General features: G+C 68.2%; 2 protein-coding genes across 8 annotated transcripts in view; one reads left to right on the top strand and one right to left on the bottom strand.

Annotated features, from left to right (window-relative positions):
- The first annotated feature begins 4,456 nt into the window (after positions 1–4,456).
- Positions 4,457–19,108, top strand: CCNB3 (cyclin B3). Of its 2 annotated transcripts, XM_075896548.1 has the most exons (13): positions 4,541–4,607; positions 6,986–7,194; positions 7,542–7,660; positions 7,992–8,075; positions 10,498–10,616; positions 11,568–11,646; positions 12,111–12,209; positions 12,850–12,942; positions 13,400–13,537; positions 14,188–14,343; positions 15,333–15,482; positions 16,086–16,216; positions 16,761–19,108. In XM_075896548.1, exons 3-13 carry the CDS (start codon positions 7,571–7,573, stop codon positions 16,828–16,830), a joined length of 1,209 nt encoding a protein of 402 aa, XP_075752663.1. In that variant the 5' UTR covers positions 4,541–4,607; positions 6,986–7,194; positions 7,542–7,570; the 3' UTR covers positions 16,831–19,108. The 2 variants fall into 2 exon arrangements, with proteins under 2 accessions (XP_075752662.1, XP_075752663.1); XM_075896547.1 differs by lacking the exon at positions 6,986–7,194 and having other exon boundaries at positions 4,457–4,607.
- A 132-nt stretch (positions 19,109–19,240) lies between these two features.
- Positions 19,241–20,828, bottom strand: part of DGKK (diacylglycerol kinase kappa) — an 86,798-nt gene continuing 85,210 nt past the window's right edge. For all 6 annotated transcript variants that reach the window (XM_075896544.1, XM_075896543.1, XM_075896545.1 and 3 more), the window contains one exon: positions 19,241–20,102. In XM_075896544.1, the coding sequence (XP_075752659.1) occupies positions 20,034–20,102 (69 nt within the window). In that variant the 3' untranslated portion in view covers positions 19,241–20,033. The remainder of the gene's footprint in view (positions 20,103–20,828) is intronic.

A 20,828-nucleotide genomic window follows, 5' to 3' on the forward strand; every position in this document is an offset into this window, starting at 1 on the left:
GTTCTCAGTAGTGACAGATGGCAGAACAAGGAGCAATGGTCTCAAGTTGTGGTGGGAGAGGTCCAGGTTGGATATTAGGAAAAACTATTTCCCTAGGAGGGTGGTGAAGCACTGGGATGGGTTCCCTAGGGAAGTAGTGGAGTCTCCATCCCTAGAGGTGTTTAAGTCTCCGCTTGACAAAGCCCTGGCTGGGTTGATTGAGTTGGGATTGGTCCTGCCTAGAGCAGGGGGCTGGACTATATGACCCCCTGAGGTCTCGTCCAGCTCTATGGTTCTATGGTTCCACAGCGAGTGGCGCGTGCGCACGGCGGCTGCAGAAGCCCGTCAGTCAGTGCTGCCAAACAGGTTTCAGATGCTGCTTGTGCACAGCCGACGTCATGGTGAGGGAATTCCTGGGCGGCCAGGACAACTAGCCCTCATAGCGCGTGGCTACAGCACAGCAGCGGGAAAAGCCAGTTCTGCATTCCATCTGCGACACTGAGGCGTGCCCTGAAACTTGGCAGAGGCCAGGGAGAGCTAAATTTAGTATCAGAAAACCAAACACTGCTTGGAAAACAAGCAAGCACGGGATCCGTATTTGTGTTGCTCCGCCAGCAGGGCTGGGCAGTCGCAGCCCGTCCAGGTTCTCCGCGTGGCCCGCAAGAGATCGCAGGGCAACCTGCCGGTACTACTCAATGACACACACGTGACGTGAGGGGCGGGCTGATTGCCCACAGCACAGCCTGAGAGCTGTGTGCTCCCTCTGCAGCCAATCACAGCGCTGCTCCGGTTCAGCTGGGACAGCCGCAGAGTGGAGGCACGCAAGCAGTGAGCAAGACCACCCTGTTCCGGGAAACCATCCTGCCTGGGCCAGTCTCGCGGCCACCTAAATGAAAGAGAGTCGCTCATGAGGCCCACTGGCCTGTGTTGCCAGTCGCTGCTTTAGGGTATAACAGCCTCCAGGACATTCTGGGTTTCAACTGTACCTCCTGTGAGGAGCTGATGTCAATCACGAGCAACATACCATTGTCCCATGCCAGTGGCGGGCTTTTCAAGAAACAGTGTAATATACAATTATGGGGGCATAACTGGCTGGAGAACTGTTCTGAGTCGTTATTAACGGTTCACAATCCTGCTGGAAGGGCATCGCAAGTGGGGTCTGTTTTGGGACCGGCTCTCTTCAATATCTTCAGCAACGGTTTAGATAATGGCATATAGAGGACGCTTATTAAGTCTGCAGAGATGATACCAAGCTGGGAGGGGTTGCCAGTGCTTTGGAGGACAGGGTCAAAATTCAAAGGAACAATCTATTTCACACACACAGAATGGGAAGCGACTGTCTAGGAAGGAGTCCTGCAGAAAGGGATCTAGGGGTCAGAGCAGACCACAAGCTAAATATGAGTCAACAGTGTTACACTGTTGCAAAAAAAGGAAACACGATTCTGGGCGGCATTCACAGGAGTGTTGTGAGCAAGACACAAGAAGTCATTTTTCCGCTCTACTCTGTGCTGATTAGGCCTCAATTGGAGTGTTGTGTCCAGTTCTGGGCACCACATTTCAAGAAAGATGTGGAGAAATTGGAGAGGGTCCAGAGAAGAGCAACAAGAATGATTTCAGGTCTAGAGAACAGGAGCTATGAAAGAAGGCTGAAGGAACGGGGCTTGTTGAGTTTGGAAAGGAGAAGAATGAGAGGGGACATGAGAGCCGTATCTAATAGGGTGTTACAAGAAGGAGGGAGAATAATTGTTCTCCTTAACATCTGAGGAAAGGACAAGCAGCAAGGGGCTTAAACTGCAGTGAGGGAGGTTTAGGTTGGACATTAGGAAACACTTCCTACCTGTCAGGGGGGTTAAACACTGGAATCAATTGCCTGGGGGGCTGTGGAATCTTCATCACTGGAGATATTGAAGAGCAGGTTGGACAACACCTGTCAGGGATGGTCTAGACGGTGCTTGGTCCTGACGTGAGGGCAGGGGACTGAACTTGATGACCTCTCCAGGTCCCTTCTGGTTCTCGTGTTCTATGAGACTACAGCATGAAAAGCAGTGCGCCCACCCGCGCGCGCACACACACACACACACACACACACACACACACACGTCCTGTGGATGTTCTTACCGCTCAAGTCAGTCTAGTGGCCTGTTAGACTGACAGGAGTGAAGAGCTGGGCTGTGTCAGTCAGGATCTGATGCAGCAAGGCTTTGCAGGACTGAGCCCAGAGCTAAGTGGCAAAGCACCCCAGCTCCATACTTGTACTTTGCCATTTGAACCCAGGGGTTTTGCAATGTCACGCTGCAAGTGTTGACCCTGAAGCCATGTTAATCTCAGGGTTTCCCTGCAGCTGATTCAATGGTTATTGTCAGGTTTCCTGTGGCTAGCTTTTGTCTCTCGTCATGGTTGGGAGTATCTGCCTGTCTCCAGAGTTCATCAGTCCTGCTAATTCCTTCAGCCTTGGGCACCAGGGATATTTCCTGATCATCTGGAAGTTTCTCACTTCTTGCCCATCTGACATTGGTGATGGCTTCCACACTTTCTTCAGCTATGGACACATCCTGCGCACCCAAACACATCCACACAACTTTACAGAGACTTTCAGACAGGATTCCATTTTGGAAAGGGCGACAGAGTTACTAGAGAAATAACAAAAGCACCTTGCACGACTCAGCTAGCAATGCAGACAGGAAGCACAACGCTAACAAGAAACAAGATCTTATAATAAACATTGTAACAAAACTAGGCCCTAAGATAAAGAAATGGCTTCGCTGCTAATCGCCAAGGGTGGCATGCAGGACTTGTATGCAGCTCATTCGACAGGACTTATTACCATCATTATAGTGTTTCAGAGGAGTAGCTGAGTTCGCGTGTAACACGAACAACTTCAAAACCAACCAATGGTCTGGTAGCACTTTAAAGACGAACAAAACATGTCGCTGGGATCATGAGATTTTTACTGATATTCTTCGACCACACTAACATGCTGCATTTTGCCACATTATTCCCCCTTTGACCCTCAGGAACAATTCTTGAGCGGTCACCGTTTAAATTCTCTGCAGTTGATTTAAGGCTTTGCACCAGCGTAGACTAGCCCTCCAGTGAGGGCAGGGGACTGGACCGGGTGATCTCCTGAGGTCCCTTCCAGCTCCAGGATCCCCTGTGGCTTTTGCGTCACATGCATGTTTCCTTCTTAGGGCAGGTGCCCTCGAGAGCCACAATTTAAGAAGCCCGAGAGGTGCAAGGAGGCCGGGGCAGGTGGGTTGGATGTTTCCCAGTGGCTCTGCCCTGCTGCATTGGCATGTTGCTGGGCCAGGACGCGGGAGCCAGCCAGGGATCCCGGTTACATAACCCGGTGGTGATTTTGGACACATTCACCCCCTCGTCCAGGCAGATGGATGCATCAGACCCACGGACAGGGACAGGGTGGCATGCAGGGAACTGGGACAGCCTTGTAGGTCTGCGTTGGGTACCGCCCTGGCCCAGTGCCGGGGAATCCTGGACAGCCCAGCATGACTGCTGATACAGGGCACCCCATGGCTACGTCTACACTGGTGGGATCTTGCACAAGAAGATCTTGCGCAAAAACACGTCCACACTGCCATGTGCTTTTGTGCAAGTGCATCCATGGCAGTGTGGACACTCTCTTGTGGAAGAAAGCTCTGCTGGCCATTTTAGCCGTAGGGCTCTCTTCCACAAGGACCCCCTGGGGCACACAGAGAAAGGCCCCAGGCCGGCACTGGGTGGGGGGGCGAGCCCTGGAGCAGGCATGGGGGGGGGGACTGAGCCCTGGGCCGGCACTGGGGTGGGGGGTGATCCAAGGAGCAGGTGGGGGGGGGGGGCTGAGCCCCGGGCCGGCACTGGGGTGGGGGGTGATCCCCGAAGCAGGCGTGGGGGGGGGAACTGAGCCCCGGGCCGGCTTGTGGGGGTGATCCCTGGAGCACGCGTGGGGGGGGGACTGAGCCCCAGGCCGGCACTGGGGGGGGGTGATCCCTGGAGCAGGCGTGGGGGGGGGGGCTGAGCCCCGGGCCGGCACTGGGGGGGGGCGAGCCCTGGAGCAGGCGGGGGGGGACTGAGTCCTGGGCCGGAACAGGGGGGCGCTGAGCCCAGGGCGGCCGGGGGGGGGGCTGAGTCATGGGGCTGGCGTGGGGGGGGGGCTGAGCACAGGACTGCCGGGGGGGGGCTGAGTCATGGGGCTGGCGTGGGGGGGGGCTGAGCCCGGGCCCTCGCTCCGCGTGGGGTGTCCCTGGGCCCTGGCTGCGCGGAGGGGGCACGTGGGGCTGACACTTCCCGCCGCCTGGCCCTTTAAGGTCAATTTAAAGCAAGACGCGCCGCGACGAGCTCCCAGCCAATGGGGGACGAGGGATGGGGAGACCACGCCCTACGCGTCTCTTGGCCCGCCCACCTCCTGGAAGCCGTTCTCCCATTGGCTGAACCCGCCGATTTTTAAAAACGCTATGCACCGCCCCTTAGCGACGCATTCAGCGCGGCTCGCTGATTGGCTGCCGGCTGGCCAATCGCAGGCTCCCTCCGGCCAGAGCCGCAGTTTTCAAATCCACATTGTGCCGCAGCCGCAGGCGCCGCTGTCGGGCGGAGCCGGATCGGGCCGGGATCGGGCCCGGGCGCTGAGCGGCCAGGTGAGCCCCCCCCCCCCGGGACCTGCGGGCACGAGCTGCCCCCCCCCCCCGGGACCTGCGGGCACGAGCTGCCCCCCCCGGTCTGGGATCGCTGCCCGGGCCCCGAGCACGCCGGGGGGGGGCCGAGCGGGGGCCGCTGGGGTCTCGGTTTCCCGGGCCGGGGGGGGGGGGGGCCGAGCGGGGGCCGCTGGGGTCTCGGTTTCCCGGGCCGGGGGGCCGAGCGGGGGCCGCTGGGGTCTCGGTTTCCCGGGCCGGGGGGGGGGGGGCCGAGCGGGGGCCGCTGGGGTCTCGGTTTCCCGGGCCGGGGGGGGGGGGGGCCGAGCGGGGGCCGCTGGGGTCTCGGTTTCCCGGGCCGGGGGGGGGGGGGCCGAGCGGGGGCCGCTGGGGTCTCGGTTTCCCGGGCCGGGGGGGGGGGGGGCCGAGCGGGGGCCGCTGGGGTCTCGGTTTCCCGGGCCGGGGGGGGGGGGGCCGAGCGGGGGCCGCTGGGGTCTCGGTTTCCCGGGCCGGGGGGGGGGGGCCGAGCGGGGGCCGCTGGGGTCTCGGTTTCCCGGGCCGGGGGGGGGGGGGCCGAGCGGGGGCCGCTGGGGTCTCGGTTTCCCGGGCCGGGGGGGGGGGGCCGAGCGGGGGCCGCTGGGGTCTCGGTTTCCCGGGCCGGGGGGGGGGGGGGCCGAGCGGGGGCCGCTGGGGTCTCGGTTTCCCGGGCCGAGCGGGGGCCGCTGGGGTCTCGGTTTCCCGGGCCGGGGGGGGGGGGCCGAGCGGGGGCCGCTGGGGTCTCGGTTTCCCGGGCCGGGGGGGGGGGGGCCGAGCGGGGGCCGCTGGGGTCTCGGTTTCCCGGGCCGGGGGGGGGGGGGCCGAGCGGGGGCCGCTGGGGTCTCGGTTTCCCGGGCCGGGGGGGGCGAGCGGGGGCCGCTGGGGTCTCGGTTTCCCGGGCCGGGGGGGGGGGCGAGCGGGGGCCGCTGGGGTCTCGGTTTCCCGGGCCGGGGGGGGGGGGGGCGAGCGGGGGCCGCTGGGGTCTCGGTTTCCCGGGCCGGGGGGGGGGGGGGCGAGCGGGGGCCGCTGGGGTCTCGGTTTCCCGGGCCGGGGGGGGGGGGGCGCGAGCGGGGGCCGCTGGGGTCTCGGTTTCCCGGGCCGGGGGGGGGCGAGCGGGGGCCGCTGGGGTCTCGGTTTCCCGGGCCGGGGGGGGGGGGGCGGGCGAGCGGGGGCCGCTGGGGTCTCGGTTTCCCGGGCCGGGGGGGGGGGGGGGGCGAGCGGGGGCCGCTGGGGTCTCGGTTTCCCGGGCCGGGGGGGGGGGGGGGCGAGCGGGGGCCGCTGGGGTCTCGGTTTCCCGGGCCGGGGGGGGGGGGGGGCGAGCGGGGGCCGCTGGGGTCTCGGTTTCCCGGGCCGGGGGGGGGGGGGGGGCGAGCGGGGGCCGCTGGGGTCTCGGTTTCCCGGGCCGGGGGGGGGGGGGGGGGGCGAGCGGGGGCCGCTGGGGTCTCGGTTTCCCGGGCCGGGGGGGGGGGGGGGGCGAGCGGGGGCCGCTGGGGTCTCGGTTTCCCGGGCCGGGGGGGGGGGGGGGCGAGCGGGGGCCGCTGGGGTCTCGGTTTCCCGGGCCGGGGGGGGGGGCCGAGCGGGGGCCGCTGGGGTCTCGGTTTCCCGGGCCGGGGGGGGGGGGCCGAGCGGGGGCCGCTGGGGTCTCGGTTTCCCGGGCCGGGGGGGGGGGGCCGAGCGGGGGCCGCCCAGAGGCTGCAGCTGCGGAGAGTCGCGGTCCCGCGTGCGGCTCCGCTGGGCTGTCGCCCCCTGCCCCGTCCCCTCGCCGCGCCCGGGCCTGGGCCTGCCTGTCCGCTCCCGTGGCAGGCTTTGTGCGCCCTCTGCTCCGGGGGAGCCCTGAGCCTGGATCAGATCTGCTGGGTCCCAGCCTCCCGCCTGTGCCACCCTGCGGGCCCAGCTGCGAGGGAGCTGGCACCTGTGGCAGAGAGCCGGGGGGAGGGGGACTGATGAAATATCCTGCCTTGGGGGTGGGAGCAAAGGGCCATGTCCCTCTGCAGCCGGCCGGCCCAGGGGGGAGCGGCTGGTGCTCTGCAGCCCTGGGTCTGGAGGGCATGTGGCTGTGGCCAGGGATTTTTTGGGTGTTCCCTGGTCCCTGCCTCTCCTGCTGCTGGAGGTCCCAGCAGCCAAGCGCTCCTGCGACCCTGGGCTCCAAACTCCCTTGCCTGGGACCCGAGGGCCATTTAAAGGGTTACTAGGCACGGGCTGGCTTCTCTGCTCTAGCAGTGGCTCTCGTGAGGAGGGGCAGAAGGTGCCCAGGCCTCTGCTTCTGTGCAGCTGCCCTTCCCCAAAGCACCGTGACACCCACGCGGGGCCATGGGGCAGGGTTGCCACCAGGAGTGTTTGTTCCGCAGGAGCGGCCCCCGTGGGACCCTGCCCAAGCTGCCTTGCCGTTGCCTTTGCCCGCAGCACCAGGGGGGTTCCTGTGCGTCCCCCTGGGCTTGCTGCCCTGCTCCTTGGCCAGACGGTGATGGAATGGGGGGCGCCCTGGGGCTGAAAGCTGCAGGCAGAGGGGCACGGACCCAGAAGCTGCAATAGGCCCCGAGAAGCCAGAGCCGGCGGGGTGAGGCTGGCGGGCCGGGAGCTGTTTTGTCCTGGTCTCTGCCTGGGAGCGCAGCGAGGCGGGTGTGTGCATTGAAGGCCGTGTGGGAGCCGCTGCTAAAGGGGCTGGGCAGAGCATGCCAGCCACCGCTCTGTGGCGTGGATCAGAGAGGGGAGCGTGGCTGGAAAATAACCCCTCTGCTAAACCTGCGCACGGGGTACCCTTGGGCAAGTCCTTTCCCTCCCCGCCTCAGTTTCCCCATCCGTGGGGGGGCGTAGCTGCTGCTTGCCTGCCGCTGGGGGAGGCTGAGGCCGAGAAGTGCATTGGGCTCATGAGTCAGCGGTTTGTTGGGGGCTCTTGTCTGGCAGGTGTGCTGGGCAGAGGCGGACGGGGAAAGATGCCAGTGCCACGCAATGCCAAGCCGCTGGGCAGCAAGCAGCCCCGGCCAGGCAAAGCAGGCGCCGTGGAGAATGGCAGGACCGAGAAGGTGAGTGGCAGGCTCGTAATCCCCCTGCCCGATGGGTCCGGAGGTGCCGGGAAAGGTGCTTCTCCCTCTTGGAAGAGCGGGGCCGAGGTGGGTCCCAGCACTTGGGTCACATGGATGTTTGAAAGCTCTGGGCTGTCCCCTCGGGCAGCCCCAGGCGTCCAGCTCGGCCCCTCACAGACACTGCGGCGTTCGGGGGAGCAAACTCCCAAGCTGGGCCCCCTCCAGCCCCACCTGTTCTGGAAGCTGCTCTGTGGGGCCAGGGCCGTGCTGCCAAGGGAAGGGGGAAGGGTCCATGGCAGGCGCCATCTCCCTCATCTGCTCCTTGTTCTAGGAGGAGAGCTCCCAAGCCAAGAGGTCCCCGTCCTCACCCCAGGGGGCACCCAAGAAGAGGTCGGCCTTCGGAGACATCACCAACGTAAGGGCGCAGGGCAGGGTTCCTCTGCGCGGCCTGCTCTGGTACGGCTCGCTGGCCTCTGCGCCGACGGGAAGACCCTGCTCCCGCGGATCGGTCCCTGCGCTCTGATCTGGGAGCGAACTCTTCTCCCGCCTCGTGCTCTAGCCGCTGGACCGCCCTGAGGTGCCCTGCTAGGCCTGGGCAGGGGCCGCACCAGTGAATCTTCACAGCTGCAGGCAGCTAAACTGTCTGCTTAGGCCAGACCAGCTCCCTTCCTCGGCTGCCCTGCAGCGGGCGCGCTGTGCCTCGGGCCCGGGAGCAGTGCGCGCCGCGGTATTGCGAAGGAGCACGCACCGGCCCCTCCGCCGCACGGGGAACCCCTCAGCAGGGCGCAGAGCGTAGCCCCCGCTGCAATCGGCCTGGCAGAGACGGGGAGGGCTGATGTGAGGGGCACATGCGCTCCCCCGGCACGACACGAGAGCCAGGGCTCCGGGGAAGGGAGCAGGCAGCAGGTTCAGCACCCCAGGCCCTGCCCTGCCCGCCTGTGGGCTCCTCGCCAGAGGACAGGCGCTCATGGGCTGTATGCCCCTCTGGCTGTTGGCCGGAGGGGGGGGGGCGCAGCAGGTTCAGCACACCCCAGGCCCTGCCCCGCCTGCCTGTGGGCTCCTCGCCAGAGGACAGGCGCTCATGGGCTGTATGCCCCTCTGGCTGTTGGCCAGGGTGGGGGGGGGCGCAGCAGGTTCAGCACACCCCAGGCACTGCCCCGCCCGCCTGTGGGCTCCTCGCCAGAGGACAGGCGCTCATGGGCTGTATGCCCCTCTGGCTGTTGGCCAGGGTGGGGGGGGGCGCAGCAGGTTCAGCACACCCCAGGCACTGCCCCGCCCGCCTGTGGGCTCCTCGCCAGAGGACAGGCGCTCATGGGCTGTATGCCCCTCTGGCTGTTGGCCAGGGTGGGGGGGGGCGCAGCAGGTTCAGCACACCCCAGGCACTGCCCGGCCTGCCTGTGGGCTCCTCGCCAGAGGACAGGCGCTCATGGGCTGTATGCCCCTCTGGCTGTTGGCCAGGGTGGGGGGGGGCGCAGCAGGTTCAGCACACCCCAGGCACTGCCCCGCCCGCCTGTGGGCTCCTCGCCAGAGGACAGGCGCTCATGGGCTGTATGCCCCTCTGGCTGTTGGCCAGGGTGGGGGGGGGCGCAGCAGGTTCAGCACACCCCAGGCACTGCCCTGCCCGCCTGTGGGCTCCTCGCCAGGGGACAGGCGCTCATGGGCTGTATGCCCCTCTGGCTGTTGGCCAGGGTGGGGGGGGGCGCAGCAGGTTCAGCACACCCCAGGCACTGCCCTGCCCGCCTGTGGGCTCCTCGCCAGGGGACAGGCGCTCATGGGCTGTATGCCCCTCTGGCTGTTGGCCAGGGTGGGGGGGGGCGCAGCAGGTTCAGCACACCCCAGGCACTGCCCGGCCCGCCTGTGGGCTCCTCGCCAGAGGACAGGCGCTCATGGGCTGTATGCCCCTCTGGCTATTGGCCAGGGTGGGGGGGGGCGCAGCAGGTTCAGCACACCCCAGGCACTGCCCGGCCCGCCTGTGGGCTCCTCGCCAGGGGACAGGCGCTCATGGGCTGTATGCCCCTCTGGCTGTTGGCCGGAGGGGGGGGGGGCGCAGCAGGTTCAGCACACCCCAGGCACTGCCCCGCCCGCCTGTGGGCTCCTCGCCAGGGGACAGGCGCTCATGGGCTGTATGCCCCTCTGGCTGTTGGCCGGAGGGGGGGGGGGCGCAGCAGGTTCAGCACACCCCAGGCACTGCCCCGCCCGCCTGTGGGCTCCTCGCCAGGGGACAGGCGCTCATGGGCTGTATGCCCCTCTGGCTGTTGGCCGGAGGGGGGGGGGGCGCAGCAGGTTCAGCACACCCCAGGCCCTGCCCGGCCCGCCTGTGGGCTCCTCGCCAGGGGACAGGCGCTCATGGGCTGTATGCCCCTCTGGCTGTTGGCCAGGGTGGGGGGGGGCGCAGCCTTGCTCTGGCTGCCCCTTAGCCGTTCCAGTCACTCCCGCTCAGGGCCCGCCAGGCCAGACAGCCCGTGGGTGCGACCCAGGCCGGCCGACGTGGCTGCCTGGGAGGCTTTCTGAGAAGGGCCGACGTTCCCAGGACACTTTGCTGAGGAGCCAGCCCCTAAATCCCCCTTGGCGCTTGCAGCCCTCAGTAGTCTGGGCCCCGTCCAGCCAATGCAGGACCCCAGCTGGCTGGGCAGGAGGCGGCAGTCAGCACCCAGTGCCTGCCTGGCCGGCGCGCAGTGAACGACCCTGCCCGGTGCCTTCCGGGAGCCCCCCGGGCCCTCGTCCGGTTGTCGGATGCTCCCTGGTGCCAAGGGAAGGGCCCTGGGCCGTGGGGAGGGCGGCGACCCGAGGCCTGCCCCTCTGCCATGTTGATTCCTGTCCCTCCCTCTCCCCGCCAGGCGCGCAAGGGCCAGGCCGGCCCGGGGAAGAAGGAGGCCGTGAAGGCAGGGCCCAGGAAGGCCCAGAAGGGCCCGGCTGCTCCGGGGGTCTTGAAGAACAACGAGATCAACTTGAAAAAGTGAGTAAGTCTCCGGGACTGGCGCCTTGGGCTGTGTGGGCCTCGCTCGGATGGGCGCTGGTCCTGCCCCGCCCTGGCCACCGTCCAGACTGCGAGCCAGGGGACTTCGGCAGCGGTTCACCTGCTCTGTGCCAGCTGGGGGGTCCTTGGAGAGGGTTCCGTGCCGGCAATGGGTCCAGCCGCGGAGAGCGAGGAAGAGCATGGTGGGAGGAGCTGCCAGCCAGGCCGCCCAGCGTAACAGCGGCGGGGCGCCCTTCCGTCCAGGCCGGCTGTGGGGGAGAAGGGGCGGCCCAGGGGGTGCGGCCCAGCTGAAGGCAGGCAGGAGGCTGGGGGGTCGGATGCCATTCCACTCCAGCAGGCCATGTTGCCCCAGGAGGCTGGGTGGATCCAGCCCCCCGTCTGACACGGGGGGGGGGGGGGGCGGTAGGGCAGACACGCACGTGTCCCCGGTGAGGAGATGGAGCCCTGGGGAGGGAAGGGACCTGTGTGCCTTGGAGAGAGGTGCCAAGATGCTCGTACACAGGGAGGGGCACGGAGCAGGCAGGCTGCGGGATTAGCCAGCGGGCGTCAATGGAGCTGAAGCCTTTCCATGTAAAACTGCCGAAGGGAGATGCCTTTTCCTTACCACGCGGTTTGCCTGTGGAACTCCCTGCCACAAGGTCTCATGCAGACTAAGAGCTTTGTGGGGGGCCTTCCTGGTGACATTAGTTGGGATAAAATGCTGCAGGGCTGTAAACCCGCCTCTGCCAGTGATGGGAGGGGAGGCCGTTTCCCTCTTGGGCAGGTGTCTGTTCGTTCCGGGGGCTCTTGCTCTTGCCCCGGAAGCGCCTGTTCCCAGGTGCTATTGGCAGGGGACCTGGCCCAGCTGAATGCTGGTCTGATGTGGGCTGGAGATGATCAATGCCCCCGAGCCCAGCCTCTTGCACCGTCTGACCCCGGTGCTCTTGCTAGGTCGGCCAGGAAAACGCCCCCAACCGAGGCGCCAGCTGAGCCCAGAGCGGTTCCCAAGAAGGAGCCGGTGCCCGCGCAGGTCAGTGGAGTGGGGGCTGTTGCGGATCCACTGCCCCCGGGAGGGTGACGGGTGTGAGCAGCGGGTAGGGCACGTGGAGCTTGTGCCCTGGCCTCGCTGCCCCGAGGGCGCTGCCTCACCCCTTGCTGGGGGTGCCAGGGCGGGGCCCCAGTCACTGCCCCCGCTGCTCGCCCGCGCGGGGTCCAAGCCCAGCCGCTCTCCTTGCCCGTTGCTGGGCCGCCGGCTGGGGCAGGTCGGGCCACACGCTGCAGGACACGCCGCTGCACAGAGGCAGCTGAGCCGGGGGAGCAGGACGGAGCCGGTGGCAGCTGCTGCTGATCTGGCCCAGCTTTGCCCCACACCTCTCAGCCCCCATCAGCAGCCCCTGTGCCAGGTGAGCCGGGGGCGCTGGCAGAGCCCTGGGGGACCAGCCATCCCTGGCAGCCTCTTGAGGTGTGTCTGGGCCCTGACCCACTTCCCCGCAGGCACCGGCCGTTGAGGACGTCGACAGGGAGCAGCTGGGTGACCCCTACGCCAGCGCTGAGTACGCCCAGGAGATCTTCAGCTACATGAAGGAGCGAGAGGTGCGTGGCGCTCGGCACGGGGCCCGGCTGCTGCACTTGCTGGCGGCACGCCCAGGTGCCAGGCTGGCAGGGGAGGGCAGCCAGGCTGGGAAGCCGAAGCCCTGGGCTCTGGGCACCCTGCTGTCCGGAGCGGAGCGTGCCGCCTCGAGCCGTGCCAGCGCAGGCGGGACCCCAGGGTTGGCACACCGCAGTGGGGGGCGCTGGGTTAGCGCTTAAGGCTCAAAGCTCGATTCCAAGCGCCCCAGGCTCCTGGCTGGGCTGGCCTGGCTCAGCCTGCAGCAGGTCTCGGCCTGCCCGCTCCTCACAGCCTCCCCTGGGCCCGGGATCCCAGGCAGGGTGGCTGGCGGCTGCTCTGTCCCTGTCAGGCCCTGGTGGCCATTCCCCCTCAGCCTGGCCAGCAGGGAGCAGGCTGGTTCCTAGCTCGCCTCCGCGTGGCAAAGCCCCAGTACAGCCGCTCTCCTCGCAGCTCCGTGCCCCCAGTGCTGGGCCATGGGCCCCCTCTCGTGGGGCTGGGGCTGAGCGGGGGCGGGTAGGATCAGCCGGGCTGGGCGGGGGCGCAGGGGTCCCCCGTGAGGGGCAGCTGCTGGCCACGGCCCCAGGGTGTTTGCTCACCACCAGCCTCCCTGTGGCTCCCTTGCAGGAGAAGTTCTTGCTCCCAAACTACATGGAGAAGCAGCACGACATCAGCCGGGACATGCGCGCCATCCTGGTGGACTGGATGGTGGAGGTCCAGGTGTGCGCTCGGCTTGGGGGAGGGAGGGGCCGGGGCTGTGGGTGTTGGGAGCCCAGCGTGGGGGAGAGGGGCCGCAGCCGGGGGCGGGGCTGAGGAAAGGGAGCTGTAGCTGGGGCAGGAAGCCACGTGCTCGTGGGAGGAGGCCGTTACCTCGTGGAGACGCAGGCTCTGATCCTCCGGGCTGCATCGGGAGCGGCAGCACAGCCCGGGGGGTCCCTCACCGGGATCCCTGCCCTGTGCCAGAGGGTGCTGAGCTGTGCCGGGCGCGGGCAGCCCGGGCAGAGCAGCAGACGCCCCCCTTCCCCCCCGGGAATGGGAAGCGTTTCCCCTGGCTGCTTAATCGCGTCACAGGGGGAGCGTCTGAGGACGGGAGTGGCCCGGGGGGCGTGGCGGCCCGGGGGGGCTCCCTGGCTGGGATTGCTGGCTGGCGTGCGCCCATCCCGCTGCCTCTCCCCAGGAGAACTTCGAGCTGAACCACGAGACGCTGTACCTGGCGGTGAAGCTGGTGGATCACTACCTGGTGGAGGTGGTGAGCATGAGGGACAAGCTGCAGCTCATCGGCTCCACGGCCATCCTCATCGCGTCCAAGTTCGAGGTGCGGGGGGGCCGCGTGGCCCTGTGCTAGTGGCGAACGCGCTGGCACGGCCCCTCTGTGCCGGGCCGGAGGGCGCACCACGGGCACGTCCAGGGCGGCCGCCTTTCCCCGCGGGGTTTCCCTGCCCAAGGAGGGACGGGGGGCAGGGCGGATGCACTCGGGCCCCCAAGAGCTGCCAATGCTCTGTGCTTGGGAAGGGCGGTTGGCACGGGACCGGCCACGGCCCCACGGGCAGAACGGCTCCGAACTGCCCATTGAGAACGTGGCTCCCAGGCCCCAGCCTGCCATTTCGATCCAGGGTGCTGCTGCAGTGCATTATGGGAGCTGTTGGGTTGTCTCCAGCTGGATTTTCTACACCTCCCCATTGGACTACATCTCCCACAATGCACTGCATCCTGAGCTCCCATGAGACCCTGCAGCAGCCTTTCCTAGCTGGGGGGGGCTGATTTTGCAGGGGAGTGGGGTGGCACCCGGCTGCAGGGGCACCTCACGGCCACGCCGCCTGCGGGGGGCGTCTGGTGCATCCCCGCCGGGCAGCCGCCTCGCACCCGGCTCTCCAGCGGTCCCTGGGCCCCGGCGCCGCGCCCCCGCGGGACTCGTCTCGCCTGGAGCCCTGCCCGGCGGCTGAGTGTCCCGTGGCTGTGCCCCAGGAGCGCTGCCCCCCCTGCGTGGACGACTTTCTCTACATCTGCGACGACGCCTACAAGCGGGAGGAACTGATCGCCATGGAGATGAGCATCCTGCGCACGCTGAAGTTCGACATCAACATTCCCATCCCCTATCGCTTCCTGCGGAGGTTTGCCAAGGTGGGGCCCGGCCCGGCTCGGGGGCTCGGTGCTGCCCGGCCCCGCTGGCGTCAACGCCCTGCACTGCAGGGCGGGGCCGGGCTGGCCGTGCCGCAGAGGCAGCGAAGCCTGCGCCTTCGCCACAGGCCACGTGCCGGCTCCCTGGGGCTGTGACCGGCAAACCAGCCCTCCCGCTCCCATCCTGCCTGCCAGCCTGCGGTCCCGCCGCACCCAGTCCCGGGGACAGGGGCAAGGGCCGTGCCTGTGTCTCCGCTTGCTCCTTGGCCCTGCAGCCTGGCCCTCGGGTGGGTGGAAGCGCAGGCCGGCTCCTCCACCCCTGCCCACTGGTCTCCCGGCTCTGCCCGATGCATCGGCCAGGCACGGGGATTGAGGCTGGCTTGGCTGTGGGCTCCAGAAGGGGCGGAAGCGTCTGGGGCTCAGGCCTGAAGGCAGGAGCCTTCCCCGTGGGCTCAGGGGATGAGAGGCTGGTGAGCCCCAGCTGCCAGGCTTGTGAGAGCTGGCTGGGCAGCCAGGCGGGCCCTCAGGGACTCTCCCCTTGGTCCCAGGGTCCGTGTGCCACCCCGCCCCCATGCAGTGAGTTGGCTGCCATCAGCTGGGTGGGACCATCAGCCAGCACCCACCCTGCTCTGCCCCCCCACCCCTGCTGTGCCAGTGCCTGCGTGCCCTGCTCCGCCCCCTGTGCCAGTGCCTGGCCACCCTGCTCTGCCCCCGCGCCGGTGCCTGCCCGCGTACCCGCCCTGCTCCGCCCCCTGTGCCAGTGCCTGGCCACCCTGCTCTGCCCCCGCGCCGGTGCCTGCCCGCGTACCCGCCCTGCTCCGCCCCCTGTGCCAGTGCCTGGCCACCCTGCTCTGCCCCCGCGCCGGTGCCTGCCCGCGTACCCGCCCTGCTCCGCCCCCTGTGCCAGTGCCTGGCCACCCTGCTCTGGGCCCCTCTGCCGGGTGCTGCAGGGAGATCCCTCTCTCATGGCCCCTCTCCTGGCTTGGCCCCAGTGCGCTCGCGCCAGCATGGAGACGCTGACCCTGGCCCGCTTCATCTGCGAGATGACGCTGCTGGAGTACGACTACGTGCAGGAGAGCGCCTCCAAGCTGGCTGCCGGCTGCCTGCTCCTGGCTCTCAAGATGAAGAGTCTCGGCGGCTGGGTGAGTGTCCGGCTCCTCCCCAGGGCCACGAACCCGGCTGGCAGCTGCCCAGAACGGCCCTTTGTCCGCTGGACTCCTCGAGCCCTCGTCAGGCTGGTCCCCAGGCCAAGGCGTCCGTGTCCGGCCCGGGGTGAGCTGGTCCCTGGAGCCGGTGGCCGGGTGGGGGCGCCCCACCCTTCCCGCTTCGCCCCGAGCCCTGCCCTGACAGCTGCTCCACACCAGCCTGCGGGGCCTGAGTTCCTCCCTGGCAGGGCCCCAGGCTTCTCTCCGGGGTCCCCGCTGCTCCCCGGCCTCCCTCCCCTCTCCTGAGGCTGCTGTGCTGGGCAGGCCCAGAGCTGCCCCCGGCTCCCCAGCCAGGCCCCAGGGTTGCTCATCCCTCCGCAGGTGGCCCCACGGGCCCGGGGACGACTGTCCCATGCCCGCTGCCTGGCAGCTGGCTCCAGTCTTGGGGTGCCCCCCCGGCCTCGATGCCTGTTTGCAGGTGGGGGTGGCACCAAGGGCCTGGCTTTGGCTTTGTTCAGGGAGCTGGGTGGGCCTGCCCCTGCTCTGTACTCCCCAGGAGGAGACTGGCCCGGGGCAGGCGCTGAGCCTGTGGCCTTGCAGAGCCCCACGCTGGAGTGCCACAGCGGGTACAGCACCCGGGACCTCCAGCCGCTGGTGAAGAGGCTGAACTTCCTGCTGACCTACCAGCACGACGACAAGCTGAAGGCCGTGCGCACCAAGTACTCCCACCGGTGAGTGGCCTCCAGCAGCTCCCTTCCACTGCCAGCAGGGGGTGCTGCCCCTGGCGGGTCACCTGACTAGGCAGCCGGGGCACGGGCTGCGAGCCGCCCCAACCACAGTGCCCTGCTGCGGGGGGGGGGGGCGGTGCCCGAGGGCCCCTATGGATAAGCTGGGCTGCCCCCCTCCTCTCTGGCTTCTTGGGCGGGCTGCCCCGCAGGGGCTCCGTCCTGCAGCCCAGGCCTGCTGCTTCCCATGGGCCAGTGCTGCCCGCCGGGTCCTGCTGGGGCAAAGCTCGTGCTGGGGGGAGGGGGGTAGCACCTGCCAACGGGGGGAGATTGTTCCTGTTGCTGCCGCTTGGCGCGGTGCGAAGGGGCCTGGAAGGGTTGTTGGGGGGGCGCTCGGCTCCCTGCGCCCGCGGGGCCAGGCTGACCTGCCCGGGGATCTAACGCCAGTGTGGGGAGAGGGGAGCCCCCCGCACCCGGCCACAGGCGGCCACAGGCCAGCCCCCCGCCCCCGCCCTCGCCCGGCGCAGCGCTCACCCTGTCGCCTTTCCAGGGTCTTCTTCGAAGTGGCCAAGAGCGCGCCCATGGACATGCTGCGGCTGGAGGCGGCGCTGAGGAGCTAGCGCATGTGGGGCGGGGCCGCGTGTAAATAGCCGTGTAAATAGTCTCCCTGCCGTGGCCCACGGGTCTGTACATAGAGTTTTAATGTGGGGCCGGGGGCGGGGGTGTAGAAAACGTTGGGGGTGAAATACTGTTAAAAGAAGCCAATAAAATACCTTGTACCTGTCGCCTGGCACCGGCTGCCTGGCTCCTGCCCCGAGGCAGGGAAAGCAGGCCCCAGGGGGCGTGTGGCCCTTGGGCCCGGGGCTGCTGCCCCCCAGCTCCGTGCCTGCAGCACAGCCTGGTGCTGCCAGCGGTGGGGCCCTGCAGCAGGAGCAGGGCTGAGCCCCCAGCTCCCTGCCGGCAAAGGGGGCCCAGGGCTGTAGTGCTGACTCCGACCCTGCCTGCAAGCGCTGGGAGCTGCAGAGCAAAGCCCCGGGCCTGGCCCCTCGTTCCAGGGGGGCTGTGCTGCGAGCACCCTGCTGCTTCCTCCTCAGCAGCTGCAGCCCCCCCGGGCCCAGGCAGCGCCAGCGTGTGGGGGGTAGAGAATGAGGCTGTTCCCCATGGCTGAGTGTGAAATGGGGCAATGCTGCCCCCCTCTTCCCATTGCCAGTAATAGCCCCCCCCCGGCCCTGCTGCCCCCATGGCTTACCCCAAGGGGCGGGGGCCGGCTCACTTGAAGGCGGGCGTGGAAGGGCTGCCCCCCGCGCAGGGCCTGCCCCCAGGAAGAGCACACAGGCAGCGTTCCAGTGTTTAATCGCTTACAGGTAGCAGCCCCCAGCCTGGCAGGGGTCACTCGCGGGGGGAAGGGTCACTGATCCTTTCCCCTACGCCCCCCCCAGCAGCACAGACACGGAGGACGTGAGGAGGGCTGGGCACTGGCTGCAGCCGGCTGCCTTAGGCCTGGGCCCTGGGGCCCCCTGGAATGCAGCAGCTCCCTGGCCTCGCTTCACCTGCAGCCCTGGGCCCCGGCATCCTGCAGGTGGGGGGAGCCCAGTGTCTGGCCCCAGCGGGGCTCAGGCCTCTCACCCTGCTCCAGCTGCTCGGTGGCCCACGTGGGCCGGGATGCAGGCGCCGGCTCAGCCAGATGAGGTCAATTTGCACCAAGCCAAGGGAGATGCCCTGCCCCTGGGGAGCCAGCCTCAGGCTCCTATTAACCCCCCCCCACCCCCCCGGACCCCCAGCCTGTGCGGGGGCAGCAGCTGCTGCCAGGGAAATGGCCACACACACACACACACACACACCCCGACAGTCACAACGGGATCAGTTAGTGCACAAGCGTCTGGCTTCCCACCCTGGCAGGGTTCTCACTGTTCCCCCCCCACCCCCCTGCAGGGAGCATAGGCAGGGCCTCAGACACCTCTCCTCCACTGCCTGGCTCTGGAAGGGGGGGAGGGGGGGGGGCTGGAGGTACAGACCCCTCCCCTGCCTCCAGCCAGGCCATGTAACTGGACAGCCCATCACACAGCCCTGCAGAGCCCAGCTTTGCTGGAGGCAGCTGCTTCCTGGCTCCTCCCTGGAGATGTGTAGGGGCCCTGGGTGTCCCGGGTCTGCCTGCACCAGGCTGGCCTGCTTCCCCCCACACGTGGCCTGCAGCCACAGGTCCCAGCCGGCTGTGCGCAGAGCGTGGCAGAAGCGCAAGGCAGCCCCAGGCGTTTGCATCCAGCGCGTGGCGGGGGGCCGTCCTTGGGGCGGTGCCATGCCACTGGACACAAATGCAGCCCTTAGGGCCCTGTTTCAGCCCCTGGGTCTGGAGGAGCTGGCCCAGGCCCCTTAGGGCCAAGCCAGAGGGCCCAGCCCCTGCACTGCAGGGCCACTGCCACACGCATTTTGGTGCCTGGAGAAAGCTCACGAGCCTTTTGGGTGGCCTGCAGGCAGCACCCTCCCTGCACTTAGCCCCTGGCATAAGCCAGCTTGCAGCGGACCCCGGCGACGGCTTGGCCAGCTGGCCGCAGGGCAGAGCACTGGCGCGCCGTCCCAGTGCCTGGGCAGGGTGAGCACAGGCTGTGCTGACAAGCCCGCGCAGGGGCCAGCCCACAGCTGGTTAGCAAAATGGGGGGAAACTTGTTTGGACTCAACTTTCTGTATTTCAAGGTGGTTTTTTGGAAGTCAAGTAACTCCTTCCGCCGCCCTGCCTGGCTCCTTTCGGGGCACTGCCCGGGGGCCAGGGAGCTGGGGGGCAGGCTTTCATGCCACGGGGATCAGGGCGGAGGCCTCCAGCTAGCGGGCGGAGTACCTGCTGCACCACCCCAGCCCCGTGCAATCCCACACAATAAATTACATGGTTACAGCTCACAGCAATAAATACTTCTCAGAGCCTATTTACAGGGTTTAAATACAGCGGGGGGGGGGGGGCTTGGTGCTTTCCACCGTTACAGCTCCACAGCCTCCCTGGTGAACCAGGGAGAGGCTCTGGGGCTTGCGTGAGCAGCCCCCCCCCCCCCCCCCCCAGGGGCTCTAGCAGGGCCCTCGCGTGCCCGGTGCTACTTCACAGCCGCCTGGGGCGTGGCAGGGACGAGAGCGGGGCCCATGGGCTGCCTGGGGCAGCTGGGAAGATGCGGACGGGCCTTGAGCACGGGGGGCTCGTGAAGCTCACGTGCTCCTGCCGGCGTCTGGCTCCAAGACCCGAGACTGGCCCTTCCGAGGCAGGGACTAGGCTGCCCCTGGAGGGCCGCGTGGCTAAGGGAGCCCAAGCCCGGGGCCACGAGGGCCGGCGGCCTACCCGGCAGGCAGCCCAGCATGCCCTGGGGGGCCGGGGGAACCAGCTGCCGGCCCCAGAGAGCAGCCCGGGCGCAAGCCATGCCACAGCGCACTGCCAGGGCCAGCTTGGCTCCAGGGCACTGCCGAGGGCTGCGCTGGCGGCCGTGGGGCACCGGCGGGCCCACATGCTGGGCCGGGCCGGGAGCAGCCGCCAGCCCAGCCGCCCACAGCTCCACGATGAGGAGAAAAGCCGCGGGACACGGGGCCTGCATCGCCCGGCTCCTGGAGGCCACGTGACTCCACCACTGTCACGCCCAAGCCTGCAGGTCGCCCGCGAAACCCGGCGGCCTTCCTGCCCAGAGCCACAGCAGCCCCGGCCACGCGGGGTGAGCCATGCTCGGGGGAGGGCGGCGGGCGAGGAGAGGCCTGGTGTTCGGCGGGGAGCGTGGCTGCCGGGGCGAGAGGGCCGGGCGACCCATCCAGCGCCGAGAGTCCCCCGCAGCGGCACGGCCACGTTCTGCTTCCGTCATATGCTGATGTCTTTAATCCCCTGGAGAATCCTCTTCACATGGCCCACCTTTGCGACCCCCAGGTCCTGTGGGGGACAGCCGGGAGAGGGTGTCTGTCCATGGGGCACTGCCGCCCCGGGCTCTGACCAGCCCCGGCCCCCCAGGGGCCAGACTCCCCACAGGCAAGCGGCCCATTCTGAGCCAGCCCCTGCCCTGCAGCCTCAGCCCCACCGGCCTCCGTGCGCTGTTGGCTGGAAGCGGAGCAGGGCGGAAAGCGCGAGACTGGGGCAGGCAGGAAGAGGAGCGGGGCAGGTGGGAGGGGGAACGGGGCAGAAAGCACAAGAGCCGGGTAGGTGGGAGGGGAGCGGGGCAGGCTGGAAGCAGAGCAGGGCAGAAAGTGCGAGACTGGGGCAGGCGGGAGGGGGAATGGGGCAGAACGCACAAGACCTGGGTAGGCGGGAGGAGGGGGGCAGGCGGGAGGAGGGAGGCAGGTGGGAGGAGGGGCAGGCAGTAGAAGGAGCGGGGCAGGCGGGAGGACGGGGGGCAGGCGGGAGGAGGGGGAGCAGGCGGGAGGAGGGGGGCAGGCGGGAGACGGAGGGGGCAGGCGGGAGGAGGGAGGCAGGTGGGAGGAGGGGCAGGCAGTAGAAGGAGCGGGGCAGGCGGGAGGAGGGGGGGCAGGCGGGAGGAGGGGGGCAGGCGGGAGACGGAGCGGGACAGGTGGGAGGAGGGGGGCAGGCGGGAGACGGAGGGGGCAGGCGGGAGTAGGGAGGCAGGTGGGAGGAGGGGCAGGCAGTAGAAGGAGCGGGGCAGGC

The sequence above is a fragment of the Pelodiscus sinensis genome, chromosome 13, assembly GCF_049634645.1.
Source record: "Pelodiscus sinensis isolate JC-2024 chromosome 13, ASM4963464v1, whole genome shotgun sequence".
In the NCBI taxonomy this organism is placed as follows: domain Eukaryota; kingdom Metazoa; phylum Chordata; order Testudines; family Trionychidae; genus Pelodiscus; species Pelodiscus sinensis.

Bases quoted from the DNA above. Each gene is read 5' to 3' on its own strand.
- CCNB3 (XM_075896547.1), top strand. From the start codon at position 7,571: ATGCCAGTGCCACGCAATGCCAAGCCGCTGGGCAGCAAGCAGCCCCGG. The intron at 14,344-15,332 runs GTGGGGCCCGGC...GCTTGGCCCCAG, and splicing joins TCCTGCGGAGGTTTGCCAAG to TGCGCTCGCGCCAGCATGGA. The intron at 16,217-16,760 runs GTGAGTGGCCTC...TCGCCTTTCCAG, and splicing joins CGCACCAAGTACTCCCACCG to GGTCTTCTTCGAAGTGGCCA.